Source organism: Macaca fascicularis, chromosome 2 (genome assembly GCF_037993035.2).
Source record: "Macaca fascicularis isolate 582-1 chromosome 2, T2T-MFA8v1.1".
Classification (NCBI taxonomy): Eukaryota; Metazoa; Chordata; class Mammalia; order Primates; family Cercopithecidae; genus Macaca; species Macaca fascicularis.
This window is the reverse complement of record NC_088376.1, coordinates 171075563-171096895: the sequence shown is the minus strand read 5'-3', so window position 1 is coordinate 171096895 and position 21333 is coordinate 171075563. Positions and strand designations below refer to the sequence as shown.

Sequence of the window (21333 nt, the reverse complement as noted above, 5' to 3'; positions counted from 1 at the left end):
AATGCAAAGCTGGGAGAAAATGCCCAGTAGCGCACCATCACATAGTATTTACACCATATAGATACAATAAATGCAAATGTCCTCAACATAGGTAACAGTAAAATATAGCAAAATAAATCAGGAAGTGGTTCATTTTGAGTAACTTTTCCTTGCAATATAATTTATTTAAGAGTAAGTTAACATAACCTAATTGCTAAAAATGACTGAGTTTAGCATCTGTCTCGAAATTCCTGAAAATTTAACCATGGGCACTTGCAAACACACCATTTTATGATCTGGAGCCTGCCTGACATTCTAGCCTCATTTTTCTTTCTATGTTTCTCTTCTCTTTAATCCTGTTTTATTAATACTGGAAGATTTTCACCTTAAATACACTTCTTTTGACAGCAGCATTCCCTACCCCTCTTGCCTCACTCCATCCACCTGGCAAACACCCACTCGTCTTTCAAGACTTAAAATCATCTCATTTATAAACCTTTCCCCTGATTCTTTAACACCCTCCTCCAGGTATTATTGTGCCAACCTGAGTACTTCATGCATAATTTTAGCATGACATCTGGCATTTATTGTTTACAAGTTTAACTTTGTTACTAAACCAAATTGTCATGTATCATTTATTTTTGTGTCTCAGCTATACACATAGGCCCTTAAAAAGTTGTTGAGGCCCGGCACGGTGGCTCACGCCTGTAATCCCAGCTCTTTGAGAGGCTGAGGTGGGCGGATCACAAGGTCAGGAGATCGAGACCATCCTGGCTAACATGGTGAAACCCGCATCTCTACTAAAAACACAAAAATAAGCTGGTTGTAGAGGTGCATGCCTGTAATCCTAGCTACCTGGGAGGCTGAGGCAGGAGAACCAGGGAGGCGGAGGTTGCAGTAAGCCAAGATCACACCACTGCACTTCAGCCTGGCCACAGAATGAGTGAGACTCCGTCTCAAAATTTAAAAAAAAAAAAAAAAAGTTGTTGAAAAAAATTAACTATAATATTAGTAGGAACTTAGTCAATGTGGGGTTGAGCTGATTTCCACTGTCACCCCTGAGGAGATCAAGCATTTTTTTCTCTGAAGACTTCCTCTGGATTTCTGGACACTTCTATGCCCTACTGTGTCCCCTCTCTGCCATTGTATCCTCTCTAGAACCATGGGCCCAATCATTTACTTAAAGCACACCAGCTACTCTGTTATAATATGAGGGACTCTTTGGGTACAGAAGATTTGTAAAACACAGTGTTTAAAAAAAGGCAAATGTACATCTTTAGAATTGTTTCAAGCTTTGCATATCAAACCAATATCTTCCTTAGAGCCATTCTAGCCATGGAAAAAGTTACATGGTTTCTGTTTGGAACTCTGTTCCCTTAGTCTAAGGTTGGAACTAGCTTTATGGCTGCTCCCCAAGATACCAGTGGTGACTTCCATAATTCTGTCAATTTCCCTGCTCTAAACTCTTCCCCTAAGCTCCAAGTGTCCCAAGACAGTGCTGCTGTCTTTTGAGTTTCTTCAACTGATGATTCCGTGCAGCAACAAGACCTGCCTTAGTCAGCCCTTCCCTTGTCTCTTCCTAAACCTACTGCTCTCCTGAAGCTCCTGGTTTTCTGTTTTCAGAGGACTCTCTCCCAGGCCTTCAACGACTGATCACTAAGTCTTTTTCAGGCAAACCACCCACATATCTCCTAAGTAATTAAATTTTCATTAGTCCAGGCACCAGCCGGTAGGAGATTTTTCTCAATACATGTATTATTTGAGGAGTCATTTCCTGCATAGCTTCTAATCAATTTCCCACAGGGACAAAGATCATCATCCCATGTACCCAGAATTGCTTTATTTAATATGCTTGAGTCAATTTATCAATCTGTTTTCAATGCAAGAATCGTATTTTATTCCTCCTCAGTCCAGTACTTGGCATAAACACTCAGTAAATATCTGTTGAATGAAGAAATGAACCAAAGAAAAAAAATGTGGGATTTTTTCTCATGAAAAACACCCAGAGAATTACACAACACCAATGAGACTCAGTCTTTACCCACAAGTGGCTTACAGTCTAGGGGGACAAACTGCCAAGTCCTTTAGCTGTTATAAAAATTTGGGGCCAACTTAGATCTAATGGTTTCTCCTGAGTGCTTGTTTGCTCATGAGAAATATTCAGTTACTACTGACAGTATGTCAGTTGTGCCTTCACGGTCTTTACTTCAGATGAAGTCTTTACATTCTATCAAAACCTTTCACTCTAAGAGTTCTTAGTAATTGAGTTTTGTTTAATTCATGAAACTTGCCGGGCACAATGGCTCATGCCTGTAATCCCAGAACTTTGGGAGGTGGAGGCGGTCAGATCACCTGAGGTCAGGAGTTCAAGACCAGCCTGACCAACGTGGCAAAAACCCCACCTCTGCTAAAAATACAAAAATTAGCCAGGCGTGGTGGCACGCACCTGTAATCCCAGCTACTTGGGAGGCTGAGGCAGGAGAACCGCTTGAACCCGGGAGGCGGAGGTTGCAGCCAGCCGAGATTATGCCACTTCAACCTGGGCAACAGAGGGAGACTTCTATCTAAAAACACATAGTAATAATTATAACAATAATTTAGAAAACTTGCTCTTAGTGTCTTTCAATTAAGGGTAGCATGAAAAAAATATCTCCCTTGAATTAGTCAAACGGAGGCACAACAGTTTCAGGATGAAAGTTTCTGGGTGAAGTTGGGCTGGCAGCTGAACAAGTAAATGATAGCAGCTCTCAGTCCCTCCTCTCCCGTCCTGCCAGACAGTTGTGACCTCAGGGCAGGGGGAAACTGGCTTGGCTATTCCCGACAGATGGACAGTCGGTAGCACGGACCCTCCCACAGGCCCTCATCCCCTTGTGCAGCTGCCGGCCTCGTAGACAATCGTAGACAATCGGCTGTCTCCCCAGAAGAGGGAAAGAATTGTGCAGATGAGAAAGAGGCTCTCAGCGGGAGGGAGGCAGGCGGGTTGACTGACACGGGAGAGGGCTGGCTTTTTGGAGGGCTCTTAGCAACGGCCCTCCTTGAGCCATCTCAGCCACGAGAAAATCAAATCAATGTGCCATTCTTCCAGGCACGAGGCAGCAGCAGCAGTTCAACATGAAAGGAGGCTTCCTCCCTGCCTGCTAATTACCTGCTCTTCCCGATCTCACGGTTTCTGCCTTTGCAAAGTGCTACTGAGAAGGGGGAGGAAACGTCCGCCACCCATCCCCCTTGCTGCCTGGGGGTTCATACTTAATTGTGAGCCCATGTTATATCATCTCGTCTCATTGATAGGCGGGATCGAGAGGGGGGTTCCAGCCCCCCTGGACCGGCCGGAGCTTTATTCTAGAGTTACTGGCGCGTGGCTGTGCTTTTCTTTCCCGTTTGTAGGTGAAACCCCATTGGCTTCATTGGCTCCTTGATTTAAACCACGCCCGGCTTTCTGCCCGCTTTGCTGCTGCTGGGCCAGGCTGCCCAGCCATATCCCAGCCCCGTCTGCAGGGAGCCAGAGCCTGCTGCTGCTATTGTGTGGATGCCGCGCGTGTCCTCTCTTCTTTCCAGAGATGGCTAACAGGGGCCCGAGCTATGGCTTAAGCCGAGAGGTGCAGGAGAAGATCGAGCAGAAGTATGATGCGGACCTGGAGAACAAGCTGGTGGACTGGATCATCCTGCAGTGCGCAGAGGACATAGAGCACCCGCCCCCCGGCAGGGCCCATTTTCAGAAATGGTTAATGGACGGGACGGTAAGGCCGGCAGCGATCTCGGTTGCTGGGGCGGTGGGCAGGGAAACCCTCCAGGGCCCTTTCTTTTAACGTAAGGCTGCGGGAAGAGCTGCTGTTGCCAAGCTCTGTGTCTCACCAGGAGGGATGGGAATGCCTTTATTTCTTCAGGATTGGAAGATTTGGGCTCCATGCACTATTCCCTAGCTAGCTTGGGGGTTCTCCACTCACCCTAGCATCACATCTCCCTTCTGAGTTGGCAAATTCGAGGCCCTTTTGATTTTTCTAATGAGAATAGAGGTAAGTATGTCCTTGTGATTTCCCCAGCCTTCCTAGTGCATCAGCTCTTCTGGGGCCATTTCTTTCCTTAGGGGAACGCGTTGGTTACACAGTAAAACAAAGGAGGGAGGAGGGGGACTAGCCACCTTCATATTCTTGTGGGAGCCATGCCCCCTGGAAGTGTTCAGTGTCTGTTTATTGAGTGGATGGGTCCTCATGAAACTAAAGGGAGTCCTTACTTGTTAACTGTCTTTCTGACCAGATGCTCGTGTGTGTTTGAGGGTTTGAGGGCCGCAGGCTCTGTGATCCAAACAAGCCCATCCTTTCCCGCAGCCTGTGATTTACTGTTACATAACTGCTATCCAGTGCTTCTGCTGGGTTGCCCAGAGCTTGGGTTATATATATATATCTGGGAAAAAGGTACCACATTCACTTCTTTTACACATTATTAAAATATATGGGATGAGTAAATTGCAGCCTGCTTCTTATTTGCCTTTTGATAGAAGACATAATATTAGACTCTATCATTTGAGCTCTGCCAACCTCAGGAGCCACTAAGTCATTCCTCCTTTGAAAGTCTGGAATCACGTCCTCATCACGTCACGTCATTCCCTATCTGTAAACATTCTTTCCCTCCTCCAGAAAAAGGAAGGGAGGAACAGGGAGGGAATGGCGCTCCTGGGCTACAGGAATCTCTGTAGTAAGGAGCAGCGCTAGGAATGGGGTCATCTGGGTCTTTGGGGCTTAGTACAGGTGCCTGGCTACACAGCCGTGAGCCCATGCCTTCCTGGGGCCCATGACTTGCTCCTGCCCAAACTGGATGGGCAGTGCCCCATGTGAGCAGGATTCACTTCTCATTCTTGACCTGTAAATACAAACGGAAACATTGATTCTGTCTCTCCCCTCCCACTTCAGGTCCTGTGCAAGCTGATAAATAGTTTATACCCACCAGGACAAGAGCCCATACCGAAGATCTCTGAGTCAAAGATGGCTTTTAAACAGATGGAGCAAATCTCCCAGTTCCTAAAAGCTGCGGAGACCTATGGTGTCAGAACCACTGACATCTTTCAGACGGTGGATCTATGGGAAGGTAAACAGCCCTCTCGCTTTTGGGATTGTTCTTTTCTTCTTCTCTCCTTTGCCCCATCTCCTTGTAAAAACTGCTCACAGTGTTCTTCCCTGTGCCTGTTGATGTGTGTAAGATGCTCTCAGCTGTTATTCTGGGGGCACTGTTTGCCTTCCCCATTGTTACGTTCTATTAAAAAGAGCTACTCTCTTCTAATGGAACACACACCCTGAGGACACAGAGGGGATCTCAGCAACTAATGTAAACAGAAGCCTCAAGCTAGAGGAAGCTAATGGCGACATACATGCCTTTTATTCCTCTTACCCCTCCCATAACAATCACAGTTACCAGAGGAGAAGGGAGGCAGGAGGCCAGTGTGCTTCTCACTCAGCTGCAGCTTAGAGACAAAGCCATCTGGGGCTATTTTGTCAATCTGAGACATAGATAGCACTCCCACCTTTTGTTAAACCATGATCTGGGAGCTTGGTGACTCTGCCTTCCGGACATGCATTCTGCTCACAGTGTGACAGGTGCTTTTTTCCTTCACATTTGTGAATTGACTTGGTGAGGAAATCTTACAAAAGCATAAAAATCAAATCACACTCCTGGACATATTTAATAATCTGCCATTACTGGGGGACATGATGTGAACGGAGACACTGCCAGAGAATTTGGGAACTTCGGTCATGGTGTCGTTAGTGTCCCCTTTAGCGAAAATGTGTATACCCAACCATGTGACTGTGTTCCTTCTCCACTAGGCCTGCCTGAGGCACCAGGAGATACCAGCTAGTCAGAGCAGGACTGTCAGATTGACTCTGCTCTCACATGCTCTTTGTCACTGGCTGTCATTAGTGGCCCAACCAACAGGATCCCCAGGGCAGTGACCCAAATGGCTCTGTTCACAGTGAGAATGGGGTAGCTTTCCCCTGATGGAGAGACATGGTATTTTAAAGGGTATTCAGATGACAGTTGAAATAGATCTCTAGCAGAAGACCATTCTACTACTCCTCACACTATGATTTATAAAGACACAATTGCCTCCTTAATCCTCGGCGTCATGCAAAGAGCTAGCAATGTGTGTTTCCCTCATAGGTGCGTGGTTAAAATCCTAAGATGCTAATTAGTTACCTTGTGGTTTGCCATTATTTAGAAATTCAGATATTCAAAACTGCAGGCCAGGCCAGTCTATGGAACTTGCTGTTGAGCCTCCAAATTCTCATGTAATTTCACAGTTGAGATTTGATCCCTGCTTCCTAGATCAAAACTATGGTGATTTTTTTCCAGCTAATACAGATAGCTACTGCTTGTTGATGTTTTCCTATGCACTAGGCATTTTACAAGTGCTTTATTGCATAATGCCAGTCAATTCTGCTAACAATCCTATGAGGTAAATGTTTTTTAATTTTCTCGTTTCAAAGATGATGAAACTGAAGCTTGCCCATGGTTACTTGTGTCCATGAGAGAGCAGAGCCAGAACTCAAACCTGGGCTCTCTGACAGCAAAGCATAGAGCCTTAACTAGTCTGCCAACCCATTCTTGGGCCAGGAGGCTTAGTTTCCTTCACCTACACCGTGAGTGTGCTGTTGAGTCATAATGGTGACTAGCTGATGAGGATGAAGAGAAGGTGAGGGAGGAGGTGAGGAGGAGGAGGAGGAAGATGATTCAGGGCTGTGTGGGACAGAAGGATGGAGAGTCAGTGTGAATGGAAGGGACCCGGATGAGTCCCCCCCACCCCACCAAGTGCAGGAAGTGTGTAGGAGGAGGAAGAAGCCAGGAGGTCTGTGGGAGGTGAGGATTCTGAGAGCTTTCCTGTCTTCATGCTACTGAGGATGCTTTACTTGCCTCTCCCCCTTTTTACAAAGAACACAAAGGTAAAACTTTACTCCTCAGGGGTGCTCACAGCAAGTGTGGAGGAGAGTAGGGAGAAATGGTCCCTGATGTACACAGTCGGAGGGGGTATATACCACCTGCCCCAGACCTGTGTGTTAGACTCCTCTAAAGGAAGAGGGAGGCCCGGAGGGATGAGTGTGGTCGCCTGAGCCAGGACCATGGACCAGTTAGCTCCAGGGGAACAAGACGGACACTAAAAGTCCCAGCCCCAGGGTAGAAAAGTGGGGCTTTAAAGGAAATAAGAGAGCAGGTCCACTCCAAGGGGAGCAGGTCCACTCCAAGGGCAGCAGGACTGACAGGTAGCAGGAAGAACTGTAGGCAGGTCATGCAGTAGGTAGGGATGAAGAGGAGAGCTGTCAATAGGAAAGCAGGTGCTTCGGAGTTTCCAAATGGCCCTGAGAGGGTCTGATGGCCCCCTCCATGGAATGGCAACTGAGGACCGAAGTCCAGGGAGATTTGTTATAGGTTGGAGAGGATATCTGATATTCCCCGGGATACTGTCTGAAGCTTAGGCCAATGCTGGTCACCATGCAATAGGGCAGGAGGTAGAAAAGTGGGTTGCTTTGAGCAGAGAAGCAGGGAGAGGTAGGGGAAGGCTGGCAGTACTGCAGAGCAGACTGAGCAAGTGAGGCTGGGGTCCTTTCTGCAAGAATTGGTTGTCACTCATGTGTGACATAAGAAAACTGGAATCAAAGGAATGCTGCGGGGCAGGGTTGGCACGTGTTGTGTGTCTTTGTGCATGTGAGGGGATACATGTTTGTGCACACAGCTATTAGACTAGCTGTTTGCTTAGCTTAGTCCCACATTCTCCCTACTATTCTCCACCTTGACTGTGGTTTTAATGCTGTCCTCACATATCAACTTACATTAATTCCGGATTCCCTGCCCCTTGGTTGTGGTGTCTGTGGCCACTGTGGCTCCAGCCCTCCTTGCCTAGGAGCTTCTTTTCCTCTGCAGGTATTTCATGCCCAACAGCTCTCAGTCTCCCATCTCCCCTACTCAGTGCCTTCTCCCAAGTGAGGGCTCTGCTTGCCCACAGCTGCCCTGTGACTCTCCAGGCTGCCTGGATGTTGCAAACTTGTAAGTCTGGAGAAGCCCAGCCTTGCCAAATGCCTTCTTGTTTAGGCTTCAATCACTTCTACAGGCTGAGGCCCCAGATGTACCACCATCTACCATCCTTAATCACCCCAGGTGAAATACTTCAAATAGACTGCAGGGTAATTGGAATACAAGATTCAAGGCTTTAAAGTGAAAATTTAAAGCTAAATGGTTCAGAAAAACAACACAATCACAGGGACATTATAGACAAAGCTACTGAAGTCCCCCTAGGGCAGAGCTGGGGTGACCACTTGCTTTCAGTGATGGAGAAGAAGTAGGGTGGCTTAGAGGAATGGAACGGGCCTGGGAAGTCTTCTCGTGAATAACAGAAGGTGAATGGCCTGGCAGATTACTTTTGGATTTGCCATGGGTGCCCTGGAAAGGGCAGGGGTGGGGCCATCTCAGCTGTCTATGATTCAGAAGAAAGTACTCTGCCGGTAAGACTTAAGCATCTTTTCCGTGGACAGAAACTGGGAAAGGGAGAAAAAGCAGAGCAAGAAAGGGAAGGGTGTGTGTAAGAGAGAGAGAACATTTTAGAGCAAGTGAGTGTTCCGGTCTAGTAGCGGGACAGAAAGACTGCAGTGCAAGCTTATCCCGGAAGGTATTACAGGAGCGTACAGGCTCCTGAGTCAGAAATTAGACTGCCTGGACAGTCCTGTGCTCTAGCACTTATCAATTAACTTCTCTAAGCCTCGATATTCTCAGTTGCAAAGTGGGGATAATCATGTCTATTTCACAGGGTTGATATGGAGAGTAAATGAGATAGTTCATTAGAAGTGCTTAGCCTGGTTCATGATGATAGTAGAGGATAATAAAAGTTGGTAATGCAGAAATTATTATTGTCATTGACTTGTCTTTTCTAAGATTAACAGAAAATAAGGGAGGGAAGAGTAAGTCTGGAAAAACACACATTCTGTCTTAGAACAAATGGACTTAGTGGCCACATACAGGAGCTGGTGGGGTTGCCTGGATGACCTTTGCCCTCTCTGACAGCTGTGGAGCCTTTACTTCATCAGCTGTTCTCTAATACGAATGACCAGACTTTAGGAGTCACTTTATTGAGAGTTTTTTCCACTTTGTGGTCATTACCTTCTTGATGTCTTTCCCCGTAATTTATTGCTTTACCAATTCCAGACACAGAAGACCCCGCTACACTGGAAAGAGCATGAGTTTTGGAGTCAGGTAGATGGGTTGAAATCTCTTTTGCTACATACTAACTGGGTGACCTTGTTTAAGTTGCTTAGTTTCTCAGAGCCTCAGTTCCCTTCTTGGTGAACAGTCCTAATGCCTCTCTTTTGTAGAATTTTTGTAAGGATTAACTATGTAAAGAAGCTAGCACAGTGCCTGGCTACTAGACACCTAATAAATGTTGGCTTTTCCCCCCACACCATTAGTCATTCAGCAACTGATCTTTTTGGTTCATTTGTGTAACCACATGATGTGCATTGAACGTAAAAAATTCTAGAATGTCAGAGCAGGTAAGACTCGCAGATCGATCAGTCTCACGGCTCTCGTTAGTAATCCTACTGAGAAGGATCCTGGACACATGATCATGTCGTGCCTGTTCCCCTTTCTTGATGACTGGGAGTTAGGGAGGCGTGGTTTACACTGGAAGTGCCTGGAGGTTCAAATATATTCTCTGGGAAGGCGTCATTTTGTGTGTCATTCCTCAACAGCAAGAGTGAAGAGATATTTCACACAGCATGACAGATATCTTGGGATCTTGTAAGTAAAGTACCTGGAAGGACTAGAGACATCACAAGTGTCTGCTGCTCGAAGCCTCATTTTCCTTTTTTTTTTTTTTTTTGAGACGGAGTCTTGCTGTGCCGCCCAGGCTGGAGTGCGGTGGCGCGATCTCGGCTCACTGCAAGCTCCGCCTCCCGGGTTCAGGCCATTCTCCTGCCTCAGCGCCCCGAGTAGCTGGGACTACAGGCGCCTACCACCGCGCCCGGCTAATTTTTTGTATTTTTAGTAGAGTTGGGGTTCCACCGTGTTAGCCAGGATGGTCTCGATCTCCTGACCTCCTGAACTGCCCACCTTGGCCTCCCAAAGTGCTGGGATTACAGGCGTGAGCCACCGCGCCCGGCCTTGAAGCCTCGATTTCTATCAGAGCAGCCGTCACTGCATTTATTTCAAGTGGCTGCTGACGATTGTATTTGGTGGGTTTTTCCTTTAGCAGTGGCTCTCTAATGCCAGCGTGCATCAGAATCACTAGGTAGGTTTGTTAAAGCACAGACTGCTAAACCCCAACAGCAGAGTTTCTGAGGTATTAGGTCTGAGGTGAGGCCAAGAATTTGTATTTCTTACCAATTCACAGACCATACTGATTCTGCTGGTCTGGGAACCCCATTTTCAGAGCCACCACCCAGAGCAGTGGGAGTCAGGGAGGCAAGCAACAAACATTTATAAAATCCACAGAGCAAACCCAACCTCCCCTCTGATATTTCTCCCTTGATTGTTGCAATATTTTGGTCTCCCTTCACTGGAGAATTGGAAGCTTAGGCCCAAGTTATTATTCAGGGAAATAAGACATGGTTTCATACACAACTGCTTACTTTCTCTGTAAGTCCAAGAAAGATGGAAAAAGCCAGTATTTCTAAGAGTTACAAGGCTGAGTCAAGACTGATATATAATAGAAGTATAATAGCTCTGAGACAAAGAACTTTGACTGCAAGACTGATTTTTTTGTATTAAAAGTAGAAATAGAAAGTAGAGACTGTCCAATCCAAGTTGACACACCCAGAGGACTTCTCTTTTACCTTTTTTCTTTATCTTCATCCTTTTCATTTACTTTTTATTTTCATAGACATACATAAGATATCTTGGAAGTAATAAAGAATTTAAGGGAACAAAATCCTTATTAAAGTATCTTTATAGCATTAAGGATACCTGGGTTGGGGCCTTACAATGCAGAACCTCCAGTCCCACACCCCAGGAGTTATAACTTAGTAATGTGGGGTGCAGGATCACACTTTGAATAACATTACTTTGTGATAATGTAGGAAATAGGGAGCGCTGTGTTGTCAAGTCAAGCTGTCAGTTGCTAGGTGACTCCTGCTGAAAACGCTTGCCAGGTGAGACAGAGAAAGCTACCGTGCCATCAACTCCTTTTTTGTTTAAGACTAATATTTTCAAGCAGTTTTAGGGTCACAGCAAAATTGAGAAGTATTTTCCATATGCCCTCTCTCCCCACATGTTGCAAGTGATCAACCTACATTGGCACATCATCCAAAATACACAGTTTACATTAGGTTCACTCTTGCTGTTATACATTCAATGCGTTTGGCCAAATGTATAATGACGTGTATTTATCATTGCAGTATCATATCAAGTACTGCCCTAAAAATCTTCTGCGCTTTGCCTTTTCATCCCTCCCACCCTCAACCCTGGCAACCACTGATCTTTTTACTGTCTCAAGAGTTTTGCCTTTTCCAGTATGTCATAAAGTGGGAATCATACAGTAGGTATGCTTTTCAGATTCCACCAGCTCTTGGATAACCAGACTCTATCTCATTTCTGCTATCCCTCCATCCAGAAAATGACCAACACTTAGCTGATCCTTCTTTGAGGAATGTTTTTCTTTTCTTGGAAGAATGGCCTGGAGCAGTGGCTTTCCAGCTCACCCGAGGAGCCCCAGCAATCTACCAAAGCATCCAGGGTGGCTGTCAGGGGGCAAAGTCATTCCAAGCTGCAGGGCTCCGGGCTGACTTCCAACTTGGAACAGAGTTCTTCTAATGATCGCTTTTACTTTTGACTTTGTGGAAGATATCTCTGAAGAAAGGAGTTATTGCTTAACAAATATTATTTAGTACTTACCACATGGCAGACATGGGGATGTTTTTAAACATTGAAAACCAAAGCTTTAGAGTAGTATCTGCCTGTCCATCTGGCTGCCTCAGAATCATCTCAGGAGACTGCCCCAGAATCTGAATATTTAAGATTCTCGGGTAATCCTGAAGATCAGTTTAGCTTGCAAATCACCAGGCAACACCTATAACTCTCAAACTTGCCTGAAGATAAGAATCACCCGGGAAGCTTATTAAAAATATGGACTCCCAGAACTTACCAAACCATTCTCTCAGGAGAATGACCTCAAAATGCATATTTTAAAAGAGATGCGCTCCCCCCTGCCCCCGCCACCCGCCGGCCAACTCCCATAAATAATCCAAGAAGCTTGGGAAACCCGGCCCTGAAGTAGGCTGTGTATGGCCATTTTTTGTACTTGCACAATTTTGAAGGCTTCGTCATTGGGCAGATACGACGCTTGGTTGTGATATGACTACTTTAGCTTTTCTTGTTTTAAAATTTATTTCACTTATCTTATTGTTATTTAGAGACAGGGGTTCCCTCCCAGTCTGGAGTGCAGTGGTGCAATCATAGGTCACTACAGCCTGAAACTCCTGGACTCAAGCAGTCCTCCTGCCTAAGCCTCCCAAAGTGTTGAAATTACTGGTGTGAGCCATTGTGCCCAGCCTTTCGTTGTTTTATACTTGGTGCACATCACAGAGCTTCCTTAACCTCAGTGTTTTTTTATGCACTTAAATTTTTGATCCCCAGTTGCAGAAATCGGCTTCTAAAAGTGGCCCTGACTCCTTCTGTGTGCCACTCTCATCCAATGGTACTTGATCTGGGCTTCTGAACTGGCAAAGCAAGACAGGGAAGGCTGGAAAAAGGCCCTCTTCCCATCCTGTCAGTCCAAGAGTGCTGAAATTAGGAAACATAACAAGACTAACATAACAAGAAAATAAGCTAGATGTGAACCGGTTCCAGAAGGCAGATTTCTGGTCATAATGTTATTTAGAATCTTGGCAATCATTAACTTAGTGTACTAGTCTATTTTTGTTGCTTTAAAGGAATATTTGAGACTGGGTAATTTATAAGGAGGTTTTATTTCAGCTCATGGTTCTGTAGACCGGACAGGAAGTGTGGTGCTGGCACCTGCTTCTGGCAAGGGCCGCAGGAAGCTTACAATCATTGTGGAAGGTGAAGGGGCGCCAGTATGTGTATGTCACATGGTGAGAGAGGGAGCAAGAGACAGAAGGTAAAGGTGCCAGGCTCTTAAACAGCCAGATCTTGTGTGAACTCATACATAAGAACTCACTCATTATCATGAGGTCAGCACCAACCCGTTCATGAGGGATCTGCCCTCATGACCCAAATACCTCCTACTAAGCCCAGCTCCCACACTGGAGGTCACGTTTCAACATGAGATTTGGAGAGGACAAAACATCCAAACGATATCACTTGGGCAGAACATCAGAAGTGAGGCCCTCACTGCTTTTCTTTGTTTCAATCTCGTTTGGATGAAGATATGGAGAAACCCAGACAAAAACACTCAAAGACTTATGGACATTGGGGTTGGTGCCCTTGATTCTATAAGGTCTGAAATCTGTGCTCCAGTTTTATCCCCCTCAGTGTGTCTCCTCTGGCCTGGCACAAAACAGCCATTGTGACCCTTTCAGATCATCCCTGATCGCTGGTTCCTACTGAGGAATGTGCTTCCTCATCCAGCCTGCAGTGGGCGCCATGGGAGATGGCGGCATGGCATGGTGGATTGTTCAAGGGCTTTGCATTCAGACAGGTCTGATCTAGAGCTGGGCTCTATTAACTGATTGGGTGACTCTGGGCATGTTAATTAACCTCTTTGAATTAGTTTTCTCATCCACACATGAGGAGGAATAATCCCAACTCCATGAGGTTGAGATGATATATACAGTGTCTACCCTATAATTTATATAAAATATCTTGCTTTGGAAAGTTTCTTAAGGAAAAAATTCCAATTTCTTCCTGTCAAATAATGCCTGCTTCCCTAGTGGCTTCTTCCTCAAATGTAATCACTTCCTTTTCCACTCTCCTGGGATGAGGGTGGGTTGTATTGATAGTTCTAGGCTCCTGGATATTTTATCCTAGCCTGCAACTTAGTTCCCTTTGTCCTTTCTGGGTTCATGTAGTAGTCTATACAAGAAGTGTTATATATAACACTTATATATAAGTGTTAGTTCTTATAAGTTCTTATATATAGTCTTATATTTAAGAAGTGTTGTATAGACTACTACATGAACCCAGAAAGGACAAAGGGAACTAAGTGTTGGGAATTTTCTAGATGCAGGGATGCCACGGATGAACTAGCTACTTGTGAAGGGGTCTGGTTCTATGGTTTAATAAAACTTTGCTTCTTCACCCATTGCTCCAGGGTAGTATCTGTGGCTGCGCTGCTGGATGTCAGGCCCCACATTTTCCCAGATCCTGGACATATCAGAATAGCTCTTTCCAACCACCAGAAACAAGTATCCAGGATGCTCTTTGTAAAGAGTAGAGATGAGTGATATAACCTAACCTAAGCCTTCCTTTGCTCAATCATTTCTCTAGGTTCCTTTTAATAGCTCGCTGCTTAAGAGCAAGTCCTCTCCCTATCTCTTCACAGAATGAGCCTTCGGAAATCATTACCACATTTATATTTTTTAAAAAGTGCCCCATTATATGGTGACAATTACAGAAATGCTTTCACCTGTGGAAGAGTCATTCTAACAACCATTTCTGTATTTCTTCTTAGTTCTGAGTAATCCTTATGCCCTCTCCCTTCCATCTGCTTCTGAAATACTTCATTCTCCACCTCCCCAGTTATTCCTTGAGTCTGGGATACTATCCATTGACAGCATTTTATCCTTGTGTTCACCACCCAGTCCCACGGGGCCTCAGGATTCAGGCAGTCACCCTGTGGTTAATGTGAAGGTGGGGGCACAGGGGAGAGAGAGAGGATCAGCTTTCTCTCTCTCCTCTTCGAATAAATGAAGATCCTGAACTGGACTTCCTCTGAAGGCCTTAATTGTTTATTTTATTACAGTTCATACTCCATTCTCACTTTCCATCTGCCTTTCCCCTGTAATTCTGTATTCCCCAGAGACGGAGCTGCAGCAGCTGGGCCAAAAAACTGCAGATGGTTCACCAGGTCTAAAGAGAGCCTTAATATTTGCCCTTAACTTTCATAGTTCCCCACCAGGTTAGATGCTGCCTTCCCTTTTGACCTATGCTTTCTAGCTTTTGTATTCCACACTGGTGCCTTGCATGGACTTTTGATCTGATTCTAAATTGCAGGCCACCCCCACAGTAGCATCGTCTCAGTCTAGGACATGTCAGTCAGCTGGAAGAAGAAAGGAGAAAGGATGGGAGGAAAGGTTGACTTGTAGGGCCCAGTTGCTTTCTCCACAGGTTAATGGTCACTGGGCTTCTTAGGTAACGGGGCTCCCCATCCCACTGTGCAGGGGCCACACCGCACATCCTTCTCCCTTGCTCTCCTCCCTGTCACACACAAGCCAGTTGTTTATTGTCTCCATTTAGCTCTTTTCAAGTGGCACAAAATAAAGGGCCTATCACTTGTGTCACATTGAGTGCTTTCTGTGTTGATTTGCTGTTCTTCATTTGCCAGACCTCTGGCCCAAAGAGCAAAGCGAATACTCAATTTGATGCACATGGATGATTTTATTTATACAGCAACTATGAATGGATTAGAAACTTGGTATCTCTGGTATGTACCATATAGAGAATAATGAACCAGGTTACCTTTTGTTCCTTTCTGAGAAGTTTGGGTATGGTTGTCTTAGGGCCACTTTGGGAGGTGTTTGACAGCACTGCCCCCTTGAATGTGGTCACGCGCAGCCTTCTATCAGAACTTCCCTCCTGGGTGTCCAGCTGTATCCTTCCAGCATTCCTTGGCTCTGACACGTGCTTAGCTTTAATCTCTTTTTTGGTTTCCAGGGAAGGACATGGCAGCTGTGCAGAGGACCCTGATGGCTTTAGGCAGTGTTGCAGTCACCAAGGATGATGGCTGCTATCGGGGAGAGCCATCCTGGTTTCACAGGTAAAAGTCTCTTCCTTGCTCCCTGGCCCAGAAGGTGATTTTAACCAGAGGGAGGATCTGAAGCCTTGGAACTCTACAGAGGCTTTATGTACAAAGCCCCAGGACCAAGCATTGCTGTCGCCACAACTGTTTCCCCAAAGCAATGAAAGACTGATGCTTCTGTACAGGCCAGTAACCTAGCCAGAGGAGAAATGGTTGGGCCTTTTCTACCAGATACCTGCATCCTCCAGCTCCGCTCAGGTTCTGTTTCTCCTGAGGCTCAGCAGGACTGGATGACCTTTCTTGAAGGTGGCTTCATGTCTGAACTTAGTTTTATTATGACTTCAGCCAACTTTGAGCTTTCTTGCCTACCTCCCTCCCTCCTTCCCTCCTTCCCTCTCTCCCTCCTTCCCTCCCTCCCTCCTTCCCTTCTTCCTTCCTTCTTTCCTTCCTTCCTTCCTTCCTTCCTTCCTTCCTTCCTTCCTTCCTTCCTTCCTTCCTTCTTTTGTTTGTGTACTTAATAGAGGGTAAATATGTCCTGTTTGTCTGGAACAGTCATAGTTAATATCTCTGTTGTCCCAGTGTATTTATTAATAGAACTCTCTTTCACTCTCAACAGCATCCTAGTCTGGATGACAAATTATATGGTTATCTCTCAGTAAAGGGCCTTTTCTTCAAGTGATTTTTCTTTTCTTTTCTTTTCTTTTTTTTGCAGAGGGTAGGGTAGGCAGGAAGCTTAAACTGGATAACTTAGTTGTAGAAGAGTGCCCTGTGGCAAATAATTGATTATTCATTTCCATGATCCCCTTTTCTTCTCCTTGACAGTTATTTTTTTAAAAAAAGTTACTAGCTTATGTCATCTTAAAGAACGCTTCTCCTGAAAACCTCTGAGATATTGGCCATTTGAAACCCTGGTTTTAGTGTCTGTATTATTAGTGAACTACCATGTTCCATGTGGCTACACAACCACAACTGTGTACTATCTGGCTCTTTACCAAAGTTTGCAGACCTCTAATCTAGAGTGAGACATTTCCCCTCATTAACTCTTAGGCCCCTTGGCTCTAAAATGGTATATTCATCTTGGCCCTATACAGGGAAAGTGAGGGTGGGACTAATGATGTGCTTTGTAAGAGAACCAATTTTAATTTTCACAAAGGCCTGAGGTAGCTGTGAGAGAAAGCGTAAGAAGAAGCAGGCTTCTTCTTAGAAGTCTGAGATGGCCTAAAGTGGTGGGGGAAGAAGGGAGAGTGGGGACAAAGAGAAACAAGGAAAGCTGAGAGTGAATTCCCCAGAGAGGTAGCCACAGATTCTGCCCTCCTCTTTGCTGGAATTCTGGAAAATACCTGGGCTTCTAAAAGATAGGGAGCTCATGCATTCCGGTGGGCCACAGCTCAGGCTAGGGCTGGAGATAGCTCAGAGTAGGTCCACGGCTGAGGTAGGTCCACAGTGCGGGGTAAGACCATAGCTCAGGATAGGGCCATAGATAGCTCAGAGTAGGGCCATAGATAGCTCAGAGTAGGGCCATAGATAGCTCAGGGTAGGGCCATAGATAGCTCAGGATAGGGCCATAGATAGCTCAGGGTAGGGCCATAGCTCATAACCATGGCTCAGGGTAGGACCTGCTGATCTATTTGGGGACCCCCAGGAGAGACTGTCTAATTGCATAGCTTGAAAAGGATTGGAAAACTGTCATAATGACATTATTCCCTCTCACTTTCCTTGTCCAGGAAAGCTCAGCAGAATCGGAGAGGCTTTTCTGAGGAGCAGCTTCGCCAGGGACAGAACGTAATAGGCCTGCAGATGGGCAGCAACAAGGGAGCCTCCCAGGCTGGCATGACAGGGTACGGGATGCCCAGGCAGATCATGTAGGATGCCGCATCCTGTCCCTGGTAGAGAGGATGAATGTTCCACACCATGGTCTCTACGAAAAAGAAATAGTTAGTCACCTTCTGACCTGCTCCTTTTTCTCAAAGCCTTCTGTCCCTGGTTTTTGCAAGTGCTGCATTTCTGCCGAGAATCCGCGTTGCCTACTGCTGCCACCTCCTGTTCATTTAGAACTATGCAAAGACTCCGCTTCCCTTTTCCTGAGCTCCTCGGGCCCCAAAGTCTCTGTTTGATTATTTATTTATTTATTTATTTGCCAAAAATTCTCCTCTTCAACTTATAGAATGCACCTAATAAAGTAATTAGTCTTGTGTCTTACAGTGTAAAGTTCATTCTTTCTCTTAAGGACTCCGCAGTCTGGACTGGTTTGCTTCCATTCAAAGGCCAGAAAGATGGAATTAAGCTTAAGCTGCAGCTGAGAAATATAGGTTAGCTATGAGGATGCTCTGGCAAGATTATCGCTTTTATCTTGGCAATTGGAGTAGAAAGTTTAGGAGTCATTCCGCCCACTCTGAGAGCCTAGAGCCATGAGTTCAAGAACAAAGTCTTTGACCCCCACAATTTTTGAGCATGTACTTTGTGCTTATTGTGTTAGACCTGTAGAGGACACAGGAAAGACTGAGACAATGCCCTGATTCTTGAGAAGCTCTTGTATACATGCCCAGGAAGTATCTGTTGAATGGATGGAAGGAAGAATGGATGGGTGGATGGTTTTATTGAATGGATGGGTGGGTAGATGACTGAATGAATGAGCAGTTTTCACTTCTCTAGCATTCATCTTCCTCTTACAGACCAGACCCTAGGTCCGATGCTGACATTTATACAGTTTTTTTTTTTAATCATCCAGCAGTTACAGACAATGTAGTTTGCTCTCTTAAAGTCATTTAAAGGGTCTAAACCCCTAAAACCCTAGGATGGTGCCTGGGATTGAGATTTGCCTAAGATGAATAGGTGTTTGAGACTTTTTTCCCCATGGATAGAAAACATCAAAAGGTCAAAAAAGCCTGGGGACTATCGGTTCATCTTATTCTTTCTTACCAGTAGAAACAAACAAACAAACAAAAGACAAAAAACAAGTGATACATCTAGTAAGAGAAGAAATAAGGTACTTTATCCACATCATGAATAATAAGAAAAAGATAAAATAGATGAAAGTATAGACATTGCCACACTCTAAATGTTTGGACTTTTAGTTCCTTGGACTGTGTTCTCTCTTTGTTCTCTATAGGTTTACCCACAGGTTCCTATGGGATCCCTGTGGGGGCAGGGCTGCTGAGGAGGCAGAACCCCGGGCCTCCACTCCTGCTTCAACCACAGCAGCTCTGATATATCTATATTATGTATTGGGATTCAGTATAACATTTTAAAAAGACCTTTAATGTAAAAGAAAAAAGGAAAAACCATTACGCTAAAGAAAATTGGCCTGTGGGTCAACTAAACTGTTTACTGTACCTGCTAGAAGTTCTAGTGACCCTTTGACAGCCACTGGTGACCTGCCTGTTCCTGGAAAGATGCCTCCCAGCCATGGCAGCTGAATTATTTCCTGAAACCTTACATTGGAGTTGCCACAAAAGTAAGAGAGGGAGGCCAATGGATCCCAAAGTGAAATAAAACTGGGAGGAAAGTCCTGGAGAAACAGAAGGTGTCTAGGTCCCTGTTTGGGATTGGGGGTAGGCGCCCCGCGGAAATAGCCTCCATCAGGAAGCGGATGGATTGGGAGAGAACTTTCAGGACGTGCCCTGTTCTGGCTCCCACATTGCCCTAGCCATACCAGCGACACAGAGGGGCGAGAAAACAGCAAAATCAGTTCAGAGCCAGCAGGAAGCAGGTTGCTAAGTTCAGGGCTGTGCTGGAGCCCAGCTGGAGTAAGGAGCAGGTAAAAAGAGCACCGAAATGCCCAGAACCTGGGCATTTCTCCTTCCAACACGTTGCAACCCCCACATGGAGACTCCCATCCCTTCAGTCGTATCTAATAATTGCAACCTAGAGCTGAGGCTCTTGAAAAAATTTGAGGCCCTAGAGCAGAGGTTTACCCTGAGTGGTGGCAATTAGGGTAGAGAATGAGAATCCAGTGTGTAGTTCCAAAGAATATCTGTCTCGATATATTTTCCCAAAAGTCACCAGAAGTGATCCAAGCTAAAGCCTGAGATTATTTTTCCCTCTTTTCCCACTTTGCATCTGCAGTCAAGTAGTAGAATCTTGGTTTTTATTTGCAGACATTCTGCCATTTTAGTTATCATTCGCAGAAAGCTTTAATGGCATAATAGACTGCAGCACTATTGTAGATAATAAATATAATTGGCATGGCTTCAAATGAGCAAAACTGCTAATTTAATCAGTCATTGAAACTGAAACAATTCTGTTGGCTACGAATCTTTCACTGCTATGGTAACTGTAAAGCACAAAGATAAAATTTTAAATTGTAGTCGCATTATTGGCAGAAATCAGCACATCATTCTTGTGAGTGCTTTTAAAGCCTATTTCCCTTGGACATTTTAGAAGTGAAATTTCCACACTTAAACAGGCCAAGGTCAACTTCTTGAATAATGTAGACTCCAGGCCATCTTTCACATGGCCTTGGTAATGCCCTCACACTGTGCATGTGATAAACAAGCTTAAGGTTACTACACCCCCTGAGTCAGCTCATAGTCTCTGCTCCCAAAAATTGTTTGAGAACCATTTCAAATGGTAGGTGCCAATTCTTGATAGTTTGTTTATGCATTTCAGCTACAGGAAATAATGTAATAGCTTGATTGCATCCAAAGTATAGTCAAGTCTATTTTTCAAAAGAGCAATCTTTCTTCTTTCTTAAATTACAGACCCACTTAGCATGCTATGTACTTTTTCCCAATTGCAGGCAGTGGTGACTGAGTGAGAGTAAGCTCTGAATAGTCATTATGCAAACCCTGTGTTAGTAATACATCTACTGTGCTATTAAAACCACTGGCTAGGGAAACAAATGAGAAGGATTCTTTTGGGCCTCTGGTACTCAATTTTTCTCCATGTGATGATAACATGCTGCAAATTGCAGAAATAAAAATTTTTTTTTTTTTCACTCCTCTCAGCTCCTACCTAGAAATGGGAATTTTCATGTCGAAACAGTTGTTTGCCAACATGTGCACCCAACAAACAAAAGAAAGATAATTGTGTATTTTAAAACATTAAGCCTTTCTTCAATATATTAAGTCAAAGTTGCTTTGTATGGCAGTAAGCATTTGTGACATAATCCATAATAGATGGGCCTCTGAGGCAAAGCTCCTTGGAAAATACAGGGTGATTCTAGATGTTAGTTTGTACCTGCTTTATTATTTTGCTGCTGCTTTATTAATAACACAGATCTTAATTAATGTTTATCATGCTTAATTTATTGACTGTCACTGTAGCTTCAAGGTATTTGTACAACGGGCCAGCAAGATAATTATTCCCTTTTACCAAATTTCAAAATAGATTTTTCCCTTGATAAAACGTTGTAAAATATTCAAACAATTTGGGAAATGTAAAGACCCTCTTTAATTCTATCCTCCAGGATAACCACAACCCACAATTTAGTGCATCTCATCCTAGCATATTAAAATACATCTGTAATC

The 21333-nt window shown here is 44.8% G+C and overlaps 1 protein-coding gene across 1 annotated transcript; it reads left to right on the top strand.

The window, feature by feature from the left end:
* The first annotated feature begins 3421 nt into the window (after window positions 1-3421).
* TAGLN3 (transgelin 3) lies at window positions 3422-18061 on the top strand. Its single transcript, XM_005548184.4, has 4 exons — window positions 3422-3716; window positions 4887-5061; window positions 15781-15883; window positions 17590-18061. Exons 1-4 carry the CDS (start codon window positions 3537-3539, stop codon window positions 17729-17731), a joined length of 600 nt encoding a protein of 199 aa, XP_005548241.2. The 5' UTR covers window positions 3422-3536; the 3' UTR covers window positions 17732-18061.
* Window positions 18062-21333: the final 3272 nt, after the last annotated feature.

What these genes read in the sequence shown, in the direction of transcription:
- TAGLN3 (XM_005548184.4), top strand. Translation starts at nt 3,537, where the DNA reads ATGGCTAACAGGGGCCCGAGCTATGGCTTAAGCCGAGAGGTGCAGGAG. An exon ending in GACGGTGGATCTATGGGAAG is followed by an intron (nt 5,062 to 15,780) that starts GTAAACAGCCCT and finishes TTTGGTTTCCAG; the next exon opens with GGAAGGACATGGCAGCTGTG. An exon ending in GAGCCATCCTGGTTTCACAG is followed by an intron (nt 15,884 to 17,589) that starts GTAAAAGTCTCT and finishes TTCCTTGTCCAG; the next exon opens with GAAAGCTCAGCAGAATCGGA.